This window comes from Falco biarmicus, chromosome Z (assembly GCF_023638135.1).
Source record: "Falco biarmicus isolate bFalBia1 chromosome Z, bFalBia1.pri, whole genome shotgun sequence".
NCBI lineage: Eukaryota > Metazoa > Chordata > Aves > Falconiformes > Falconidae > Falco > Falco biarmicus.
Genome location: NC_079311.1, coordinates 65,179,656 through 65,200,347, shown reverse-complemented (window position 1 = coordinate 65,200,347; position 20,692 = coordinate 65,179,656). Strand labels below are relative to the sequence as shown.

Here is a 20,692-nt window from a genome sequence, read left to right as displayed (position 1 = left end):
TATAGAAGACAAGCCAGTGTGTTATGCAATAAGAAATGAGAAACAGAATGCAAGTTTTCCCTTATGCCAACAAAACGTTTGCATGTAGAATATGAGGATGCAGGAAACATGATGGCGTATCTGGTGCTGTGACCCAGTAGCCATGGCAACAACAGTGCAAAGACAGATTACCCCAGTGCTCATTTCCATCAACAGAACTGTAGTAATTTATACACTGGTCCCTTATCCACTAAATGGAAAGCTGCATTTCAGTTCTGTGTTACGGTTTTAGTGGTTGCAAAGTTTAACAGGGAAGAGACTGACAGTATCCTCTATCCCGAGAATGAGAAGAAGAAAACAAAAATCACTGACAGAAACCATTTACTTGTCTTTCATTGACATGCAGACCTGTCAAGACTCATGTGATGAGCATCAGACTTGCTCTTTTAGCCACTGCATTCTCATTCCCCACTGTGGCATCTCCAGTTCATGCATCAGCAACGTGCTGTCACGCAGCCTGACATGTGAGTCTTGTCTGTTGGGATTTTAAAGGACTTGCAGAATCTAGCAAGGTCACAAAACCAAGCATCTATACAGCAGTAAAGCATCTTAATCTGTTGCAAATATAACAACTTCCATGGTTTACCTCATGACAAGATACTATGTAGTTTATCTGTCTTCTAGCCTGACAAGAAGTCCCCACAGATTTTTTTTGAAGGGTGTGTATCTGAGATCTGTACTTGAGACAGATCTTGTATTGTTTCAGTGCCACATCTGCCCTCAACAGAATTTCTAATTTCATTTTAGAAATGTACTTTGTTAATTTATGCTTGCTTTCTTGATGAAATACTGTTTAAAACTGTCATTGGAGAGAAGGCTTACCTCAAGCACAGCCAGACTTGCAAACACGACAGACTGAACCAGGGTGAATGACCTTTACTGCTTAGTGAAAGACTCATGACTCTTCTTTCCGTTATTTGCATCCAAAGTCCAATCCCAGGATAAGTCAAATGGCATGCAGGAGTAAAAGAAATACTGTGTTCCTAAAGGTCAGGGGGAAAAAGCAAGCTATTTGACAGTAAGGAACAGAACATGAGAGAGAACATTGACAAGATGTATAGTTATTTCAAAACGGCTGGCACTTTGTACTTAGCGAGAACCTTTATTTTCTTAAATCAAAACCTGAAACAATTTGTATTTCAACCTAAAAATTACAAGAGAGGAACAATGATCATTAGTTAACTCTCTTTGACTTATTTTCTCCCTCTTAACTTAGGCTTCTTCTACTTCCGAATCTTACTTACTTGTTAATTTCCTATTATGACACCTTGAAAGATTTGAAAGCCAGAAAATATTTATTCCAAATACATTCATTGAACTTGTGAAATAAAAGTTACATTGCATTTATATCACTTTTACTTATATAGACCTTTAGTGAAAAATCAAGAAACAGCTTTGTTAATGTGTCCATCATTCCAGAATTCACTCACCTAAAACAACTCAATTCTATACAAACCAGCTGTCTCCTGGTGCCTTTGTAAATATGTTTACTTATATTTAGTATGCAGCCCTCAAAGTTACTGTTTTATCTTCTTTGCTCTGTAAAATCAGTGTTTTGGGCAAAACCCAAACTGTATTACAAAGATCAAAAAATGTCCTAAAACGATGCTGTTCTACATCTAGGTAAGCCAGAGTGACTGTACTAGATATCTCATGAGCAGCATGCTCATTCTGGGTTAGCTTTCGTGATGACGTATGTTAAATGGATGACTATTTGCCATCACCTAATGAAAATAAAAATTTCTCCTTTTGTCTTTAGCCCAAATTAGCAAATGATAACTAAATTTTCTGTGCATTCCTTGATCTAGCACTTGGTATGAAAAAAAAAAAAAAAAAAAAAGATATCACTCCTGTGAGTGTTAGCAAATGAAAAGGAGGTAGTATAATCAACATAATTAAAAACCTGAACTGATGTTCATGACTACTTCTGCAGTGTTTTTACTATTCATGGTTAAAAAAATTAGAAATTTTATTTTAAACTGGGTCCCTTCTATGTTGGCACCTTGTCAAAATAGCTAGTTCACAGTAATGATGTACAAAAGAGCTTCAAGAACACCATGTTCCAAAAATGTTAACATATTGTAACCTGGTGATTAGTAATCAACAGAAATTTCTGCCGCATGCAAGCAGTGCTCTGTGGTCAACAGCATTCCAGAATATCATCACAGCATGTCACTGGACTAAGGTGCTTCGGGTACAAAACCACATCTGTGTCTAGCATTATTCTATTTAATTCTGGCCCATTTCTTTTCCATGCCATCTTCAAAAGCCTCTGAAGAAGAGAGAGGGAAAAGGACAAAGTTACTGCTGGAAGACAAACAATAAACAAAACCTGAGGAATAATAAAAAAAAACAAACCCAACCCAACAACCACCAGTATTGCTGCTTCAACCAACAACAGAAAGAAAAAACTCAGCATTACTTCTTGTAGTTTTATGCCTTTTAAAAACTGAACAAAGAAACAGTATCTTTTATGCAGAGATGCTGTTTACTTTTAACATTTATTAAAAAAAAAAAAACAACACACCAAAACCAGGTGATCCTGTGCTTTAAAGAAGGACATAAGACAATCTGAAAAGTAATCCTGCTATATGTTCTACTAATAGTTCCCTGTATGGAGGTTTTAGGTGAGAGATTGCTTAGAGACTTCAATGCTAAGATAAATTTCAGTGTAATAAAAAGATGTGGAGGATCTTTGTCTTGGGATAAATTTGGGAACCCAGCATCATTTAAGCTTCATAATTTCTAATACAGTATCTGCATCTATTAAAATTTTTAATAGAATACTAAATCCAGAGTATCTATTTTCTAAATTCTATAACCAAAAGCTTATCTGAATACTTTAATCTTCTGTTTCAAATACCTATTCAACTAAGATTTAAAATGACATTCCAAAATGAGATTTGTTTTATGGAAAACTACAGTTTAATATATTCAGGACTGTGTAATATATTTATAATACTTCCTTAAAAAGTAACTCCATAAAACAACGCTTTAATAGGAGGAAGAATATCTCTGCTTTTTTCCCAATTGCAACTGATAGCAAATACAATGTGCCCTGTTTTCAGAAGGAAATTGATTGTTACTCATGATTGTTTGGTACGTATTCACCTAAAAATAGCAAGAATAGATCACACGCATTAAGAAAAAACGGACTGTTGGCATGCTCATGATACATGCACACATACACATGGTCTAAAATGTTGAGCAAATTCACTTCTACATGCCGACATTGGTACAAAGATTAACATTCAATGTTTCATGCAGGAAAGAGGAATCAGCGGCAAAAGTCATGTGTTTGAAAAAAATTCCACTTAATTCCTATTTTCATGTTATAGTGAGGTAGGTTTAAATAGTTGTACAAGAAATCAAAAACCTGCAGATCTAGAATGTAATTACTTTTGATATACAGTTTAATCTATATTCATGTCCCTGTTATACAATTTGACTATGTCATAGCTCCTGTAGGTGATTTGCTTTACGCAATGCCTACCACACAGATACAAGTGACTAGTCCACAGGGCAGACTGCCATTTTCATGCTGCCTCAGCCACCACAGCTGCTTTCTCCTGCCCTTCCCTCGCTGCCCAGAGAACGTCCAGCTCTCAAACCTCAGGCAGACTGCCCCAGAGTGAGCCACCTTGGCTGCTCACACCCATGGTTCGCTTTCACCCTTTCAGCAGAGGAGAACATGCCATAAATCTGAAACACCATTAGTTGTACATTTTCCTACCCTCTGGACCTGTATATTCCTCTGACTATGAGGCAGAACTTCTTTACTTTAGAGGGTGACCAAGCACTGGAACACACTGCCCAGAGAGGCTGGGGAGTCTCCTCTGGAGACATTTAAAACCCACCTGGGTGGATCCTGTGCAACCTGCTCTAGCAGAACCTGCTTTAGCAGGGGGTTGGACCAGATGATCTCCAGAGGTTCCTTCCAACACCAGCCATTCTGTGATTCTGCATGGTCCTGTATATCGGGGCCCAAGTATGGACTCTGAATTAAAGGCTATGGTTATAGAAAAAGTGCTAAGAAAGATATTCAAAACCTATTGGACAATAAAACCCAGTTTTGGGAACACATGCAGAAGGTGTGATGCTTTTTTGGTGTCATTCCCTCACGATGACCTCGATACCGCCATCAAAACCGAGTGCCACTGGCCCGAAGCTGTGCCCGTGCGGGGCTGCCACCACCGCACAGCAGCACGGCCCGGCGCCGACCTGCTGCTCTTTGTCAAAGGCCAGCGAGGATCCTAGTGGGGACAGCGGGGACAATGGGATGTGACAAAGAGGAGGAGAAGTAGCGCGGGTAGGGACTGTGACTTTACAACAGCGCAGACATTAATCAGCCGCTGCCACGCCGAGGACGCTCGGCCTTGCTCGGCCCCAGGGCCGGCCGCGGGAGCCAGGCGCGCCGGGCGGCCGGCGGGACCGAGCCGCGGTGGGCGCGGCAGGCCGCCCCCAGCCCTCCCCTGCGGCGCCCACGGCCCGCTGGCTGCGGGGCGTTGCCCGGCGGGCGCCCCCGGCCCGGCGCCCGGGCTGCAGAGTGATGGGGCCGGCGGGGCGGAGCGGGACCAGCGCAGCTGCCGGTGCGGCGGGTAAAGGGACGCGACATGGAAGCGCTGCCGGTGCCTCGCGGCGCGCCCTCCAGGCCCCGCGGGAGCGCGGCTTCCGCCCGCTCCGCCCCGCGACTCCCTGCAGCCCGCTGAGGGCCGCTGCCTGCCGCGCCCGCAGCGCTCTCGCTGCCCCGGCCCGGCCCCGCTCCGCCGCGGCTGCCGGCGCTGGGGCTGGGCCGGCAGCGCATCCGCCGAGCCGGCGGGCCGGCCCCGCTCCCTCCGTCCCCGCTCCCTCCGTCCCCGCTCCGCGCCGCAGCGTGGGCAAAGCGCCCCGTGCCGCCCAGCCGCTCCCCGGCCCCGCCGCTCCCCGCGGCCCCGCGACGAGTTTGCAAAGCGCCGCGCTGGCCCCGCCGCCTCCGCCCGCGCCGTCCCCCGCGGCGGCGGGCCGCCGTGCGCAGAGCGCCGCGGGAGCTGTAGTGCGGCCTGCGCGGCCGGGCGGCGGCGGGGCGGGGCGGGCGGACTACGGCTCCCGGGCGCGCGCGGGAGGGGGGGCGGTGCCGGGGGCGGAGCGGGGACAGCTCCGGTGCTGATCGCGACGCGGGTTTGTCAGCAGAGCCCGGGCGGGCGGCGGCCGCGGCTGTTGGCGTGCGCGGGCGGGCGGCGGGCGGCAGCGGAGCGAGCGGCGGGCCGCGCCCGGCCATGAGGCACGAAGCGCCCGTGCAGGTGGGTCCCCGGGCCGGAGCCGAGCGAGCCGCCAGGGGGGCGGCCGGCGCAGCGCGGCCGAGAGCCGGGCGCCTGCGGCGGCGTGGCGGGGCCGCCGGGCCGGGCTCTCCCGCTGGCGGCCGGCGGGTGTGAGGAGGACGGGGCTGAGGGCGCCGGGGGTGTGTGCGGTGGGGCCCGGGCGGGGGTCTGTCCCTGCGAGAGGTGTCCCCGGCGGGCGGGCGCTGGCCGCGGCCCGTGGCAGGGCAGGGGTGCGGGGCCCCGGCCCGGGGAGCGGGGCAGCCGGGGCGGGGGGCTGAGCGGCGGGGCCCTCCCGCGGCCGCCGCCCCGCCGCCGCGGCCGCGGGTGGGTTCCGGGTCGCCCTGGGCACACCGCACGGTCTTGTGCAGACCCTGCTCTCGCAGCGCGGCGGCAGCTCCCCCGGAGCGGGCGGGTGGAAGTGGTTGGGCGATGGGATGTAAGGAGGTCCCACCTGGATGCGCAGGGATCGGCGCGGTATCTTCCACCCGTTTATTCAAGAAGCAGTTACCCGTCTGCAACAGGAGAGGTGGCTCGGGGCTAGGACTGGGGGTAGCGAAGGGTGGCCCCTTTTCAGCAGTTGTTATGTATGGAAGAATATAATGCTCCTTATAGCACTGGAGAAACAGGTGCTGTGCAGATACAAGTTACATTACACAGAGTTTTTAGCAGTTCCTAGGTTGTTGGTTCCAAACAGTTTATGCTGGTGAACTGTACTTCAGTTATTAATTAGGACCTGTTTTATAATCTCATGCGGGAAGCAGTTCTGGGGGCACCAGACTGTAACTATATTTGAACACATGACTGTTTTTTAATAGAAAGTCAGTCATATTACCAGTGGGTTGGGAACAATCAATGGTTTTATACAATGCAAAGACCACTTCTGCTGTCCGTTGTGATTTAAGTTACGAACTGCAGCTCTGCTAGCTAATATTTTTTATGCTGGATATCTACTCTGACAGTAACAGAATTTCAACCTGAAGGGAAGTTCTGCATCCTTTTCAATATGTGCGTTCAAAGTGAAGTCTGAAATCTTAAGTTATGTTGAAATGGAGTTGGGTTTGCTTGACTTTGGGCTGCTTGACTTTGGACAGAGACTGATCATTTCATGTATATTTTGCAGAGCAATTGCTCAGATGTCACATGCTGAAACCTTTCAGCCAAACAGGTGCACTAGAAATAAGCTGTTCTTCATTAAGAATGTCTTTCAGCTTTCTGATTGGAGAGCAGCAATAATCAGAATGCTGTTGAAAATGCCTGGTCCTGAATGCTACATGTGTGTGTTGGAAATGTTTATGTGGTATTTCACATTTATTTACACATGCTTATTGAGATACTGAAGTCATGTTTAGTATGTATTTGCTTTGGTGAGCATTTCATTAAAAGCAAATTTCACTAGTAAAGCATCACAACTACAAGTTGGTCACTATTGCATTTGACCTTTTTGGCAGTGTTGAATTCACTGATGTTGTTACAGGCTTATGGAAACAAAAAAGTGGTACAACATTAAAATCTTCTAAAGAAAGGAAGGTCCACATACACACATACATATATATATATATATATTTATATATATAAATATGTATTTTGACACATTGGAGAAAAACTTTTAATTTTTTTATGTTTGTCAGTACAAATATATGTTAAATATAATTGATTAAAAGTCAGGAGAAATCACACCCTTAGTATAAAAAAAAAGACAGAGATCTAGAAAAAAACCGAAAATTTCCACATTTTCAAGGCTGGTGAGATGGTCAAACAGTGTCTATTTTTAAGCTTATCTCATTCAAAATCATAATCAGAAGCATCTGGATTTTTCCAAGATGTGAAAATGCAGTCTGGCAGATGAGGTTTGATATTTTTTCCCCCACATTCAGTGTTTGCGTGTTATTTTTCTTTCTTCTACTTGACACTCTTACCAGCATACTCTATTATTATTATTATTATTAAGAATTCCAGTAAAACACTATTCTGTTGTATATTCTTCTTCTTAAGCATGCCTAGTTTTCCAGCATCAGGCTAGTATGGTTGATCCTTGTCCAAATGTGGTTTAGTTTGGCTGAACTAATTGCTTGATTTATCTCTTTTAGCTATCTGATTTCCTATTACGTGAAAAAAATGTAGTTGCTTCATTGCACACAACGAAGTTATGGAACAGTCTGTTACAGAGCTACTATTCCGAATTGCAGAAAGAGTGATCAAGTCTATGTCTTTTGATCATCACAAAAAAAAACCCTCAGAGGAAAGTGTAAGCATTTTTTTTTTCATTTCTATCCAGCAATAATTAAAAAGAAAACTAAAAAGTAGAACTATTTTAGCAGGAGGAGGAAAAGGGCCTGTGCAGTGGCATTGTCTTTCTGTATTTACAAATTATTTCAGTCTCAAGTTCATGCAGTTTCTCTGTAGGCAAGAAGGGCCAACAGTGACCAGAAAAGCAGCCCAAAAAGTCCTTCCAGAGAAGGAGTTACCTAGTGTAAAAGTTTGCTGTTGTCATCTGCTGGGTACAATTGGTTCTGGGTCAGTTTCTGACTACTTCTCATTTTTCTATCCATGTTTTCAAAGAATGGACATAAGTCTTAGTAGGGCTTATGTCCATGGAGAGGGCTTTAGTTTAGAAGTCAAAAGCAGTCAGCTGCGTTTTCTGTGAAATATAGAAGTTTGTATGGTTTCTGCATATTCTTTTAAGAATTGGTGTGAAGTAGTTGAAACATCTGTGTCTCTCAGTGGTTTCCCCTAAGGCTTCCATGGTACTTTCAAAAGTGAAGATTCAATGGAACATTCTCAGTGATTCATACACTGATTCACTCCAAGTTTCAGTCCCTATCTGGTTGTAGCATGCAGACTTCCCACAAAGCTACACTTTGCCAGAATAAGAAAGTGGAAATGTAGTTTGGATAACCTTTTCCTAGTGTTTATCAGAGCATGTGGGCATTATGATGATGGCATTTTGAAGAAAATGCTAGATCTCCGGAAACCCTCTCTTTCACTTGCCAGGGCATGAGATCATTTCAAAGGTGATGGAGGCCACAGAGGTGAGGGAAAGCTAGGAAGTGGGAAATAATCTGTAAATAATCAGCTTTGCCAAGGAGAACATTTTCTTCTTGGCTTTTTTGTATCTTGTTACTGGCAATGGTTATGCCCAGACAAAACAGGTTTGCAACAGTACACATCCAAACACAATGGAGAAGGGCAATAGCAAGTAAAAAGACTGCTTCCAGATATTTGAGAGTTTATTTAAGTTGTGATGAAAAAAGCCAAATCAAAGCTCTGAGACACAGGAGTCAGCAGGGCAATTAATCTCCTATCACTCAGCAAAATTATTAGATACATTAATCTTGGTTCAAATTAGAAGCACTAGAGTGGAAGAGCCTGCCAAGCCATTAGAGTCCACAGAGCAAGTCATATACACCTTTTTGTTAATTGATCAAGCTGCATTTGGAGTCAGTAGTCCTCTTTCTGTCACTACCCCTTTTTGGAAGTGTACTGTGGAAGCTCATTCCCTTTGCTGGTTAGATCTTTCTAATCTCCAGCTCGAAGGCACTCAGGGCTAGTTTATATTAACTTCTTAATGTCCAGTGCCTGCTCCAGTTTACATTTGTCTAAATAGTTCTCATTCCCTAATGTTCACTCCAGATTATTATCTAAGGAAACAAGCTCACGTTTTGCTTACTCCTTTTTTTTTTTTTAAAAAAAAAAAAGTTTTCTTTCATAAAATAAGCTCTTCATTCTTCTGGTCTTCCTAATAAACTTTTTCTGTACTTTCCAGTCTGAACTCAGCTTTTGTAAACATTCATGACCAGATTGTTACAAATGGTATCTCACTACTGCCTTAAACAGTGGCACTAGTATTTCACTGTGTCTTTTGGCCTGATGCAGCTGCTGTGGAGACTAGAGAAGCTGCACAGTCTTTGCTAGTCTCATAACCCTGAATGCTGCGCTAAATAGGGCAAATGACAGAGGGCTGTAGCCACCTTGTCTTCATTCTCTTTCTTACCCCCTGGTAAATTCAAATTAATTTCTACTGGAGTACTTGGCCTGACACAGCTTGTATTTATTTAGGGTTGGTTGTTTTTTTTTCAGAGCTGCACTTTTTTGGTGGTTTCTTGACATCCTGTGTTAGGCTAACCTACTTAGGACTTCATCTCTGATTTTGCCACTATTTGGAGAAGGGGATTTTGCTGTACTACCTAGAGTGGGAATTGGAAATACATTTCTTAAGCTACCTTTTTCACAGAGAAGGTAAACTTAGGTTAAAGAAAGACAAAGAAGAGATAATGCCCTAGCTCACCACAAGTGGATTCACCAGAATCCATGTGCTAGAGCCTTGCCAGAACTGTTCTTTATTGCACCTTGCATTCTGCTGTCCTGGACAGCTGCCAGCACTGTGGCCACGTTTGTGCTACTTCTGCTGATAGGAAGCAAGTAGAGCTTCTTTAGAATGTAATAGACACTCACCTCTCTGTATCTTTCCAATATTCCCCAACTTGTCATTTCAGTATGCCACTTATAATAAAACTTTGCATTTCTAACTACACATTTCCAATCGGGTTATGATATGCTTACACATATTCATGAATCTAACCTTATAATACCTTGAAGCAGATAAGCTTCTCCTCATGCTGCCAAGTACATTGGTTCACAAGCTGTGCTCTGCAGATGGCTAGCAATCCGTAAATTCAAAGTAAGTGGCTGGTGCATTGTCCACTGAACTCTAAGTCTTATTAATTGGACAGTTAAAAATTAGATGATAAGGATTTGTGAGAATTGGCTCTGTTCTGCATCTGTGGATACTGATGTGTTCTCTGAGAGTGCACCAAATGTAAGGGAGGATAAGCTGCTTGTCCAAGACACAGAAAAAAGGAAAACAAGTCGTAGGATACCTCTGAAAGATTAGGAATAAAACCCAATCTCTAGAGTATTGGCCTGGTATTTTACCTAGAATATCATTGATTTCTTAATGATTGGGTTATGTTGTCATGGTGTATAAGGATCTAGGTAACATTTTTACTACTCTGATGATGACATTTGATTTGCACATTAGACACTCACTTGTGGTGCATCCTACATACAGTCCAGTGAGTTACAAACATTGAATTTTCCCATTGTATTCCATTGTTTTAATATCCATTGACTAATTATATTTTACAAAAAGCAAAAAGATCACCTCACAGATCACTTCACAAAAAGCTGTGTGTGTACGGAACTCTGTCTTTTTACTAAAAAAATGACTAAAGTCAGTTTCTTTTTAGAAAGCAATGGAAATGTATATATTTCTATGCTTTATGTAAAGGAGTGTTGCTCTTTGAAACAAATGTAAATTACAAATCAGTGTCTGTCTATCCTTACTGTAGATAGAAACAAGGCATTTTTTTCTGCACTTACTATTGATCTTTTCCTTTAAGACATGCCTGGTTATATAGTTTTTAAAGAAAAACAATGTATTTGTAAAAGGCATAAAGAACAAGCCCCAGTATTTTAAGTCCCAGCTTTTCTTGCCTTTTGTGTCATATTTTCCAGGGGCAATTTATCCTGCATTAGGCATTCAGAGTGGAATGTATATAGAAGTACAGGCCAGGGGGATTCATGGCATGCTGCTCTGCTTAAATGAGAAAGCTGTTCAACTTAATTCTATCAAAGAAAGAGGTCCTATAAGGCCATAAAGCGTAACATAGTCAAGTGTTTTGTTATTATCATGAAGGTGGCAGGTAAACACATACTTCTTCAGACATCTGTTCTCCACCCTGCCTTGTTTTAGCCTATTATCTTGGGATCAAGGAAACAGTTGAATATAAGACTTGAAAAGTACCTGAGTCTGATATAGGAAACTCAATGATTAAACTTGCCTTTGCCCATAAATAATCTTTATTTAAGGAGTGTGGATATATAAAAGAATATGCTGTAAGCAAGGAAGAATATAAAGCCATTCTTTTTGCCCTTGGTCCATATTCAGTCTGGGGACAACCCTACTCTGTATCAAAACTGGGAGAAGGTATGTGAGACCTCCTGACTGTAAGTCTTCTGATCATTGTCTTGAGTTTAGATTTCCTAGTGGACTTTCAAGTATGTCCTGGGTCCTTTAGGAGATAACCTGAGATTGCCTTTGGTGCTAACAACCTGATGGGTACAGGGATCTGAATAGGGACTCATTCAACAAAAAATAAAGTATGCAATATACTAATGAAAATAGCCTTGTGTGTTCTATCTTCAGTTTCACTAAATAAGGAGAAAAAAATACTGAAAAGAAAGCTCAGTGAGTTTTAGTGGAAGTGATGCTTGTTTAATATACCCATTTAATCACTTGAAAAGAGAACTTTGTCAAAATAAAGGTAAGAGTTTTGCTTTCTTTGAAACAGAGTAACATAACATTAGTGAGTCTGGCATGTTTATTTGTTTCTCCTCCATGTATGCATTATTTAATTACAGGTCCAAACATTGCATTCCTTGTGATATTTTCCAGCACTATTTCCAAAGGAAGAGCATAACAACAGCACTAGCTTCTTCACATTTCTTTGCCAAATGCCTCCATAGCAGGGACAAGTCCAGTTAGGAGTGAACTGACATACTAATACATGGGGAAGTGGGCTACAGTGCATCCCATACTTACTTGAAGTCAGCAGCTTGCATTTAAGGAAGTCTGCAGACATATTCGCAAAGTTCAAGAGGACCAAACATCTAGATTTCCCTTACAGTCAGCAGAAAAATAGAGACTTCTCTAGATTATCATTTAGTGCAGGACCCTGATATAGGTGATGTGAATTGTATTCTGAAGAATCTGTGTCTGAGCTTACGACAGAATGAGTGAATGTGGGAAGTAATGGCAAAGTCTTAGCATCCATACTCAGTTTGATGTTTCTTCAGTCTAATGCAGGCACTAGTACTTTTCTAACACTCATTTGGTTTTGGATGTGAGAGAGGATCCAAAGATCTTTGGATCTTTGTTTAAAAGATACCTGGCTGGCTCTATAGGCTAAAATTAGTCTTTCCAAACAGTATAAATTATAGCCAGTACCTCCCAAATCATGTCACGATTCCCCTGGTGGGAGGTGACAAAATTAATCCTTTCCTATATCTTCTGCATCCTGTAATAGGCAGACATACTCCTGTCCCTGAAATAAAAGTTAGCTGCAATTCTCTGTTCAGCTTGCCCATAATTCTGTCTGTGGTACTGCAAGTAATGAATCCATGAGTTCAAGGGACAGTGAAGGTTCGGTTTTATTGGTTTATTATTTTTTAAGAACTTTTAAGGAAACTATTGCATAGGTAATGCACATAAACACATTAATTTAGTGGAACACTGAAATTCTTTCTGGGGCAAGTCTGTGTTTAAAACCATCCACAGGAAACCTGTTCTTACTCAGGAAGGCTACATACTGCACAAGATTTAGCAAGCCTATTATTAGAATCCAGGTCTCCTGATTCCTCTGCTCACTGAATCAGACTGTTTCTGAAGTGTTAGGCATTAAAGTACATGGAGATGAATGGTAAGGCGCATAGGACTGAGGACAGCAAATTAAATGAAAGCTAAACCCCCTTTTTTTTAAACCTTAAGTGAGCTGAAGAAGCTACATGGATGGCTTCCTAGGAGATAAAATCAAGAAAGAAAACTATTCGTCTTGCTAGAAGCAGTAACTACTGGTTTCAGCTGCTGCATCACAGGGAGGAGCCACAAGGGCAGCAGAAAAGGCTGCTGGGGAAGGTGTACAGGTTAGACACTGGCATCCCCAGCCAGTGCACAGTCTTTTGTCTGCTGGACTTTGTTGACTTCTAGTTGCAAACTGTACACAACACTAGCATACTCTTTACTACTTCATAGCCAGTTGTGATTAGACTGGTATAAACAGCATTTGATTTTCTTTTTCTCACGTTCTAAGTGAAATATCCCCAAATATTTTCACAGTAAAGGAGAGCAGTGAAGGTGAGCAGCATATGTTTCTGTCTTTTGCTATAGAAATCAGAAAGATGAAAGATTAGTAATGTGTATGCTTGGTAATATTTAGGGTTTTTCTAATACTTCTTTGTTTCATGCCTGTGAAGGAAGTTAATAAATATTACGGCCAATACAAGCACTCAGGTTGCAAGCATGTAGGTACCTTTTAAACAAGAACTTTAGTCACTACCAAATGAAAGGGTAATTCTGAAATCAAGCACTCCCTAGTGCATTATTTATGAAACATAAATCTTACACTGAATTTTCTCCCAAAAGTTTGCTACTTCCATTGATTCCTTCACGACTTTTTGTCCGTGCTTCTATATGCCTCTTCAGCAGCCCATAGAAGATGGCATTCTGTTATTTGTGCTATGAGACAGCAGAATTAGTTCAGAAAATTTTTGTAGTAATTGGAAATCTGCTGAGAAGGTGGGTTAGTGTACAGCCCTTACCCTGGTTCCATCTGTCCTCTCTCATTGCACAAGTGCACTCTGGAATGTCTAACTTAGGAAGCTTTGACATGAGCTGCTTTTCCATGAGCCTTTATGTTAGGATATGATGTGTGTCTTTCTGTCTGAGGTCAGTGTGCAAAACTGTTGCATTTAGTATTGCCAGACTCCAAGAATTTAAAATCCTGCCACCGTCCCAAAATACTTGACATTTTTTCTTAAAAAGCATATGAGGTGAAACACTACCTAGTTCTAAGTATTTAATTTTTGCCATCTGTTTTTTGAGCATCCCAGGTAGAATTTTTGCAAGGTTTTCAAGTTAATCTCTGCAACCTTCCTGAAAGCCAAAAGTGTACTTTTTATAAATGGAACCCATAATCTTTGTAGTCTCTAGAGTAAAATAAGCTTGCTGTTTAGCTGCATTCAGTAATCTGTGCATATTCAGGTGTTTTATATGGATCAGAAACTGTATTTATGGACTCAGATTTGAAAACGTTGACAACTGCCACTTATGATGATGTTGCATTAACATTGCAAATTCCGAAACTATAGAACAGACTAGAACTAGAAGAAATCAAGACCTCATTTCAGAGGTATATACCAAACACACTGTTTAATGGTATGGTAACTGAAAGCTGCTAAAGGCATAATGCTTTGAATAAGGTTTTAGGTATTATAAAAGACAGCAGCATATTTAAAGTAAAATGAATGGTTCAAGAATTTTATCAGATGTAAAACATAGTAAGCTTTTGCTTGGAAACATACCTTCTACTTAATAATGCAACATTGATCTCTTCCTTCTGCACAAGTGAAATATATTTGTGTTTTCACTACTTCATTCATCACATTTTCTGAAGGTAGATCTTTTTAATTATATATTCAAGAACGGTCATGGATTTTCAAAATTGATATTTTTTTTTGGTACCAGTCACCAGTGATGTTTATTTCCTCTTTTGCAACTGGAACTATTACCATAGATACAAGAATCATAAAAAAGAATTAAAGCTGTGTGAATTTCTTTAGTTCATTTATAGCTGGTATCAAAAATTCCATTAAAGTCTGTTTCCACTTTTATATGATATAAGAGACAATAAACTATTTCTTTTTATTTTGAATTACAGATGGCATCTGCTCAAGATTCCAGATATGGCCAGAAAGATACATCTGACCAGAACTTTGATTACATGTTCAAACTTCTCATTATCGGCAACAGCAGTGTTGGGAAAACCTCCTTTTTATTCCGATATGCTGATGATTCCTTTACATCTGCATTTGTAAGCACGGTTGGGATTGATTTCAAAGTAAAAACAGTTTTCAAAAATGAAAAAAGAATTAAGCTACAGATATGGGTAAGCCAAAAATAATAATTCTATGAACTAAGCAGGCTGTAGCAGTTTGATAGCATTTAAACTACTGTAGGTTTGCAACTGAATGTCGTAACCTTTTTCTATATAACTACATATATATGTATATGGCATAGTAATGAAAAAGCAGTTATTTCCTGCATCATTTTTCTGTCTTGAATAATGGAGTGTAGACAGTATTTGTAAGGCATTGAAGTACAGCAAAGCATATATTCTGAATTAAATTCTGTTAAGAAATAACACAGGTTGACACATATTGATATCTGTGCAGTGAGGTATAAACAACTGTGCAATATATAGGCTATTGAAAGTGATACATTATTAAAAAAGGCCTTGAAATACCAATTAGGATCTGGTTTCTTTCCACAAAAATTATAAATTAATTTAGGAGCTATGATAGTGGGTGCATAACACAAGGCGTAATTTCTTGCTCATGTTTGCCATCCAAATCACCTGAAACATCTTTCTTCTGCTGCTGAGGAAGAAAGAGTGTGACAGTTGTGTTGTCCAAGTGTACGAGACCCGTTATCCCTTGCCTTCACCTTAGAGATGGTAGAAAGATGCCACATGTAGGAAAGTGTGATGCCAAGGGAATAGGTGTTCATTTCTATAATCTTTCCTCAGAAAGAAAGGATAGCCTGGTTTGTGCAGGAGCTGCAAATGCTCACATCTAATTCTTGGGTGGTAGCATGATACTTACTTAAAGGAAAGGAGGGAATAGCAGAACATTTAACAATGTGGGACCTAGAGTTAAAGCTTCAGATCTTTGCCATCTTCCTTGGGTGCTTGAAGATTTTGAGCATTGTTTCCATTGTCGGATATTCATAACAGATCTATTAACCAAGATTTTCTTTTTTTTGTGCATGAATACATTTTAAAAAAAAATTAATGATGGGCAGCCATTAAATCTCAGGACACATCAGATAAAATACAACCAGTTCATCTAACTTATTTTGAACAGCAAGTGACTGTAACCATGCTACATACTAGATAACTATGTCATGTACATGCCTTCACTACAATAACTCTCTAGTTTTGTCATAGTAATTCAAGGCTGGAGATCACGTGGTAATTCACATGGACATTACCTTACTATTTTTTTGTAATGGAGCAATAAAATTTTGTTCACATTAGAGTCTTTATACAGTTTTCCTAATCACCAAGTATCCCCTACAATAAATAGATTTTATTGTTTATGTCTCTTCTAGCAAAAGCAGTGTTAGTTCACAATGTTGTATTAACGTGATTAGTTTGCCACCACTATATTTCTCATAATGCCTCTCCATGGCAGACTACAAATATGTGCTTGGCTCAAAGCGGTCCATTATTCTAAGGCTATCCACGGCATAGAGAGGATGTAGCAGCTGTGTTCTAGGATAAACTTCCAGTTCTAGCAAAACGGACATTTTGTTGTTCTTTGCGTGGCAGTAACATGCAGAGTCCAAATGGACTCTGACAGTCCTTGCCTGAAAAAACTTGCAATTGGAATGAGTGAAACAAACACAAGGGCTCCCATGTCTTTTAGGGAAGAGGGAACAGAGGCTCAGAGCATGGAAGAGACCTTTCTAAAGTCAACTACCAGGATGCAGGGTTAAAGACAGGATTTCAGATATTATTTTCATGCTAAAGCTTTTTATAGCAGCCAGTATTGTGGGGGGTTTTTTTCATTAAAATTTTAATGCCATTTCTTAAAAGGCCTTGATATTGCCAAATTAACTCAAATTGCAACAGCTCACTATTGCTGTTTGCACTTTTTAGATGGAGTATTCTGCATTGGAGCATTGTGTTGCAGTTATGCTTGCTAGTAAATGAGTTGACTTGCACCTTTAGAACCTTAAATAAAATCAGTTAAGTATCTCAGAAAGCTATTCTAGATCACTAAACCTGAAATACAGCTGTGTTACCCCATCTCATAAGCTATAGCAACAGCCATATTGTTCTTAATACACAGTATCTGTATATGTAATATCTGTCTATATTACATTATACCTCATTACTTTTCTTTAAGTATGCAAATCTTTCTAAAATGAATAGTACTCCTGCAATATCCATTTCCATTTCAAACTATATTTATGAAAGACCATTTACATTAGATAAAATATAAAATTAAATGAATCATAGTGAGTGTGATTTTATGTTAATTCTGAGTAGAAACATGCATGAGGTTCTAACATTTCCTTCAAATCACTGGCAAAGTACTTGACGACATCATGTGATAACTGATGTTCAGCATATGTGAAATAAACTTTCTGAGAAACCTCACAGGTTTGAATAGTCAGAAGAAACCAAAAATGCAACTTTGAAATGCATACTGAATTACAAGATCAGAACTTAATTACTTTGCCATATACTGCAGTGAAAGAGTATATGGAATGCTGCTTCTCTGCTGTCTTTGCCTGGCAGTAAGATGCGGGAGTGTGTAAAGAGTAATGCTGTTCAGTCTCTAAAATTCCCTAGCTAGAGACACATTTAATTCAACATGTGTCCTGTTACAATTTTGTACGTATTTTTCTTGGGTAGACATTTAAACCTGTTGTTTAATAGCCCTTTGAGCATAATACTTTGTGTTCAACTGGAAGCATGCTAGAGCTTGAAACACTGATTTCCTCAGAATAAGATTGTCAAATGCTTATCAGTGAAGGCTGACAATCAGCATGGGTAAGGATGCAGAATTATTATTTCTTGATAAAATTCATGGTGTGATTATCACAGATGAATTAGCAAGGGTTAACAGGTTGAACTAGGTGCTGTCTTACTGGGAGGCTCTGCAGGTCTTTTATTTGTTTGAACTTTTTTCTTACTTTGAGGCAACAGTGTCTTATTCTTGGATTGAAAGGACCTGAATTGAATTGTCTTCTTTCATTGTTCAAGTCAGGGAGGACAAGGCTCTTTCTAGTACTTACCTTTATATCTTTTTCATATGGTCATAAAGAGCCTGAAGGGAACACTGTAATGTTTGGGTTTTTTCCTTCTGAGTCAAACACCTTTTTTTCCACAGACTTTCTTGGTGGAACCAAGAGATGTTTAGAGTTCAAGTGTGATATTCATAAGTGATAGCACCTTACCTTTCCACAGGACTACCAGCTGGCTCTGAAATTTTGTTTCACAGGCAGTTATAAATGTAACAGCACTGGTTTGGACATTACAAAGATAGCATATTAACAGTTTTTTTGCCTTTTAAAGAAGAGAAATTTGTAAAAAATCTGTTTTACCTAAAAGGGCATTGATCTCTCAACAGAAACAAGAAATTTTGGAAAGGAATTATGTCTGTATGCAGCACATTCATGCATAGTATAAAAGTCTGTCAGAGGACTTTAGGGTGTTTTACAGTGTCAAATAATAAACAGCAATATAATTTTCCTTCATTTGGTTTAAGCTAGTAATATTAAAGGGATGGAACTGGAAAGCTCGAAGAGTCTTTCATATTCAAACTGCTGGATTTCAAATTATGTTGAATTAAAATAAAATGGTTTGTCAGTACTAATTCTCACAAAAATACAAAATTCTGACAAAAGAAAATTATTAAAAGCTCAAAGAAGTGCAAATCAGACAATTAAGTTTAACCTTATAAATCTGTCACTGTATTCACTGTATAAATCACTACATTCAGATACCACTATCATACTATATTCAGTATACACCCTGTAACTGTGATGCCATAAAGGTTTACACTACTTTTCTAAACTCTGGCAATGGTTTTATAGAAATAACAACCTGCAAGAGCTCATGGAGAAAATGTGGGCTAATTTGGACAGTAGAATTCATTAGCTAACATTTGCCAAAATAGATCATTATTATAGGGGAAAAAGAAAAAAAATAAAGTGCAGGTATTGATTCCTAGAGAACAAATTAAGAATTAGAAAGACAGGTCAACATATTTATTTAACTGACAATATATCCATACCACATCTTTAGCTTAAATTTAAAATTTATTTGATTACAACTCTCGGTGATTTCTAACTTATTTCAGTACAAATCTTGTTTGAGGAATAAAGCCTCAAGTTTTCCCACTCTGACCTGTTTATTACACAAAAATGTTCTAACTGCATTCATACAGAAATATTTGCATAGTTTCTATCTGATCACAGCACTTTGGTGCAAAAATCAAACAAGAACACTGCACTGCCTTTTGCTGCTTAGATGGCTTTTCCCTGGGACTAGCCATAGACTTCATGAAGTAGGTGCAGTATCACACACAAATAAAGGATGTCCTCCTACAGAAGTCAGTGTAAGAACTTATGTCAGCATATCCTTCCTAGAACTGTGTATGACAGTTTCATTTGATACCCAAAATGTTGCTGTCTTCACATCAGCTGTTCTCTATAAATTATCATAGGGCTTAGGGACTAAGTGAGGACTAGGGTTTATAAACTAATTAAGGAAATGCAATGTCATCCAGTCAATAGTTGAAACAATAGTAGTTGTTTAAAAAAAAATCAGTAAGTAATAGGTACCTGATTTTTTGCTTTACAAGCTCCCTAACAGTGCTTTAGCAGTAAAAAGGTGTTAATTTGGAAGTTTGAATGAAAATTGCCTTGACATTGGAGTCTTCAAGGGGTATCCTACAGTAATATGCATGTGTGGAGGCAGTGCAACATTGCAGACATATCCTGTAACAGTGACTAAGGCTATAGCATCAGTGCAAGAATCACTAAATACACTGGTTCAGAAGAAAGTTAGTGAAAGCTGAATCAATAAAAGGGGCGTTGAGTAGCATGTGGAGATAGTGGATAGCGAATATAGCAAACTTTTCATCACAAAGTTCAGGATCTGATTTTGTCACATCTGACTCAATTGCCTATTTTTTTATGGTATGTTAGCCACATCAAGTTTTATTTCTTGATTCCTTTCTCAGGTGCTGTGACAGTGTGTAGCTGCTGCTTTGAATACACAGCCTTTTTAGGTGAGGATAGGAAATCCAATATTAAAAATGAAAATTCCCCGTCTCAGCATGAAAATCAAATGTGTGTACAGTAATATGTCAGGCAAAAAGTGTCTGAAGAGAGCAACTGCAGACATCTGGGATTTCTCTGGATCCATTTGTACTAGTAATTTAAACATACCAAGACTGTCCCTTGGCACAGAATAGCTTTTGTCCATACATTTAAACTCTTTCAGTGTCTGGAAGAGAATGGACACATCCAGATTCTGTATTTGGAAAGTTCTCTGTCCTGTGCTACATCCTGAACCTTATCCAGGAACTGTTTGGCAGAGTGCTGGCAAACCTAGGTCAAAAACATGCCAGAAAACATGCTGGCAGTTTCATGGTATAGACAAATTCAATAGCTTCAAAATGCTCCTTGGCACAACTTAATTTGCTGTTACAGGCCTGGTCTGAAAAGGCAGCAGCTCTCGCCAGCCTTGGGTTAGGCTGACCTGTGTGTGGTGATAAGCAATGCAACATGTTCACAAATGTTGTTCTGTCAGAAGGCCGTAAAAAAGATGGTTGATAGGAATGTAGTTCTGATGGCCAGAATGCAAACTCTTTCTGGACTTTCTCTGTTAGCTGAAAAAAAATGAAATTCTGAGCAGCTTTTGTTTTGATTTAAGCTGCTCTCCAGCAAGTGAACATTACCCCAGTTGTGGCTGGGCATTGTTAGCCTAAAATATTCCCTTTCT

General features: G+C 40.3%; 1 protein-coding gene across 1 annotated transcript in view; it reads left to right on the top strand.

Moving 5' to 3' along the window:
* Positions 1–4,547: 4,547 nt before the first annotated feature.
* Positions 4,548–20,692, top strand: part of RAB3C (RAB3C, member RAS oncogene family) — a 137,610-nt gene continuing 121,465 nt past the window's right edge. Inside the window, exons 1-2 of the mRNA XM_056325316.1 lie at positions 4,548–5,318; positions 14,831–15,058. Coding sequence (XP_056181291.1) covers positions 5,295–5,318; positions 14,831–15,058 — 252 coding nt within the window. The 5' untranslated portion in view covers positions 4,548–5,294. The remainder of the gene's footprint in view (positions 5,319–14,830; positions 15,059–20,692) is intronic.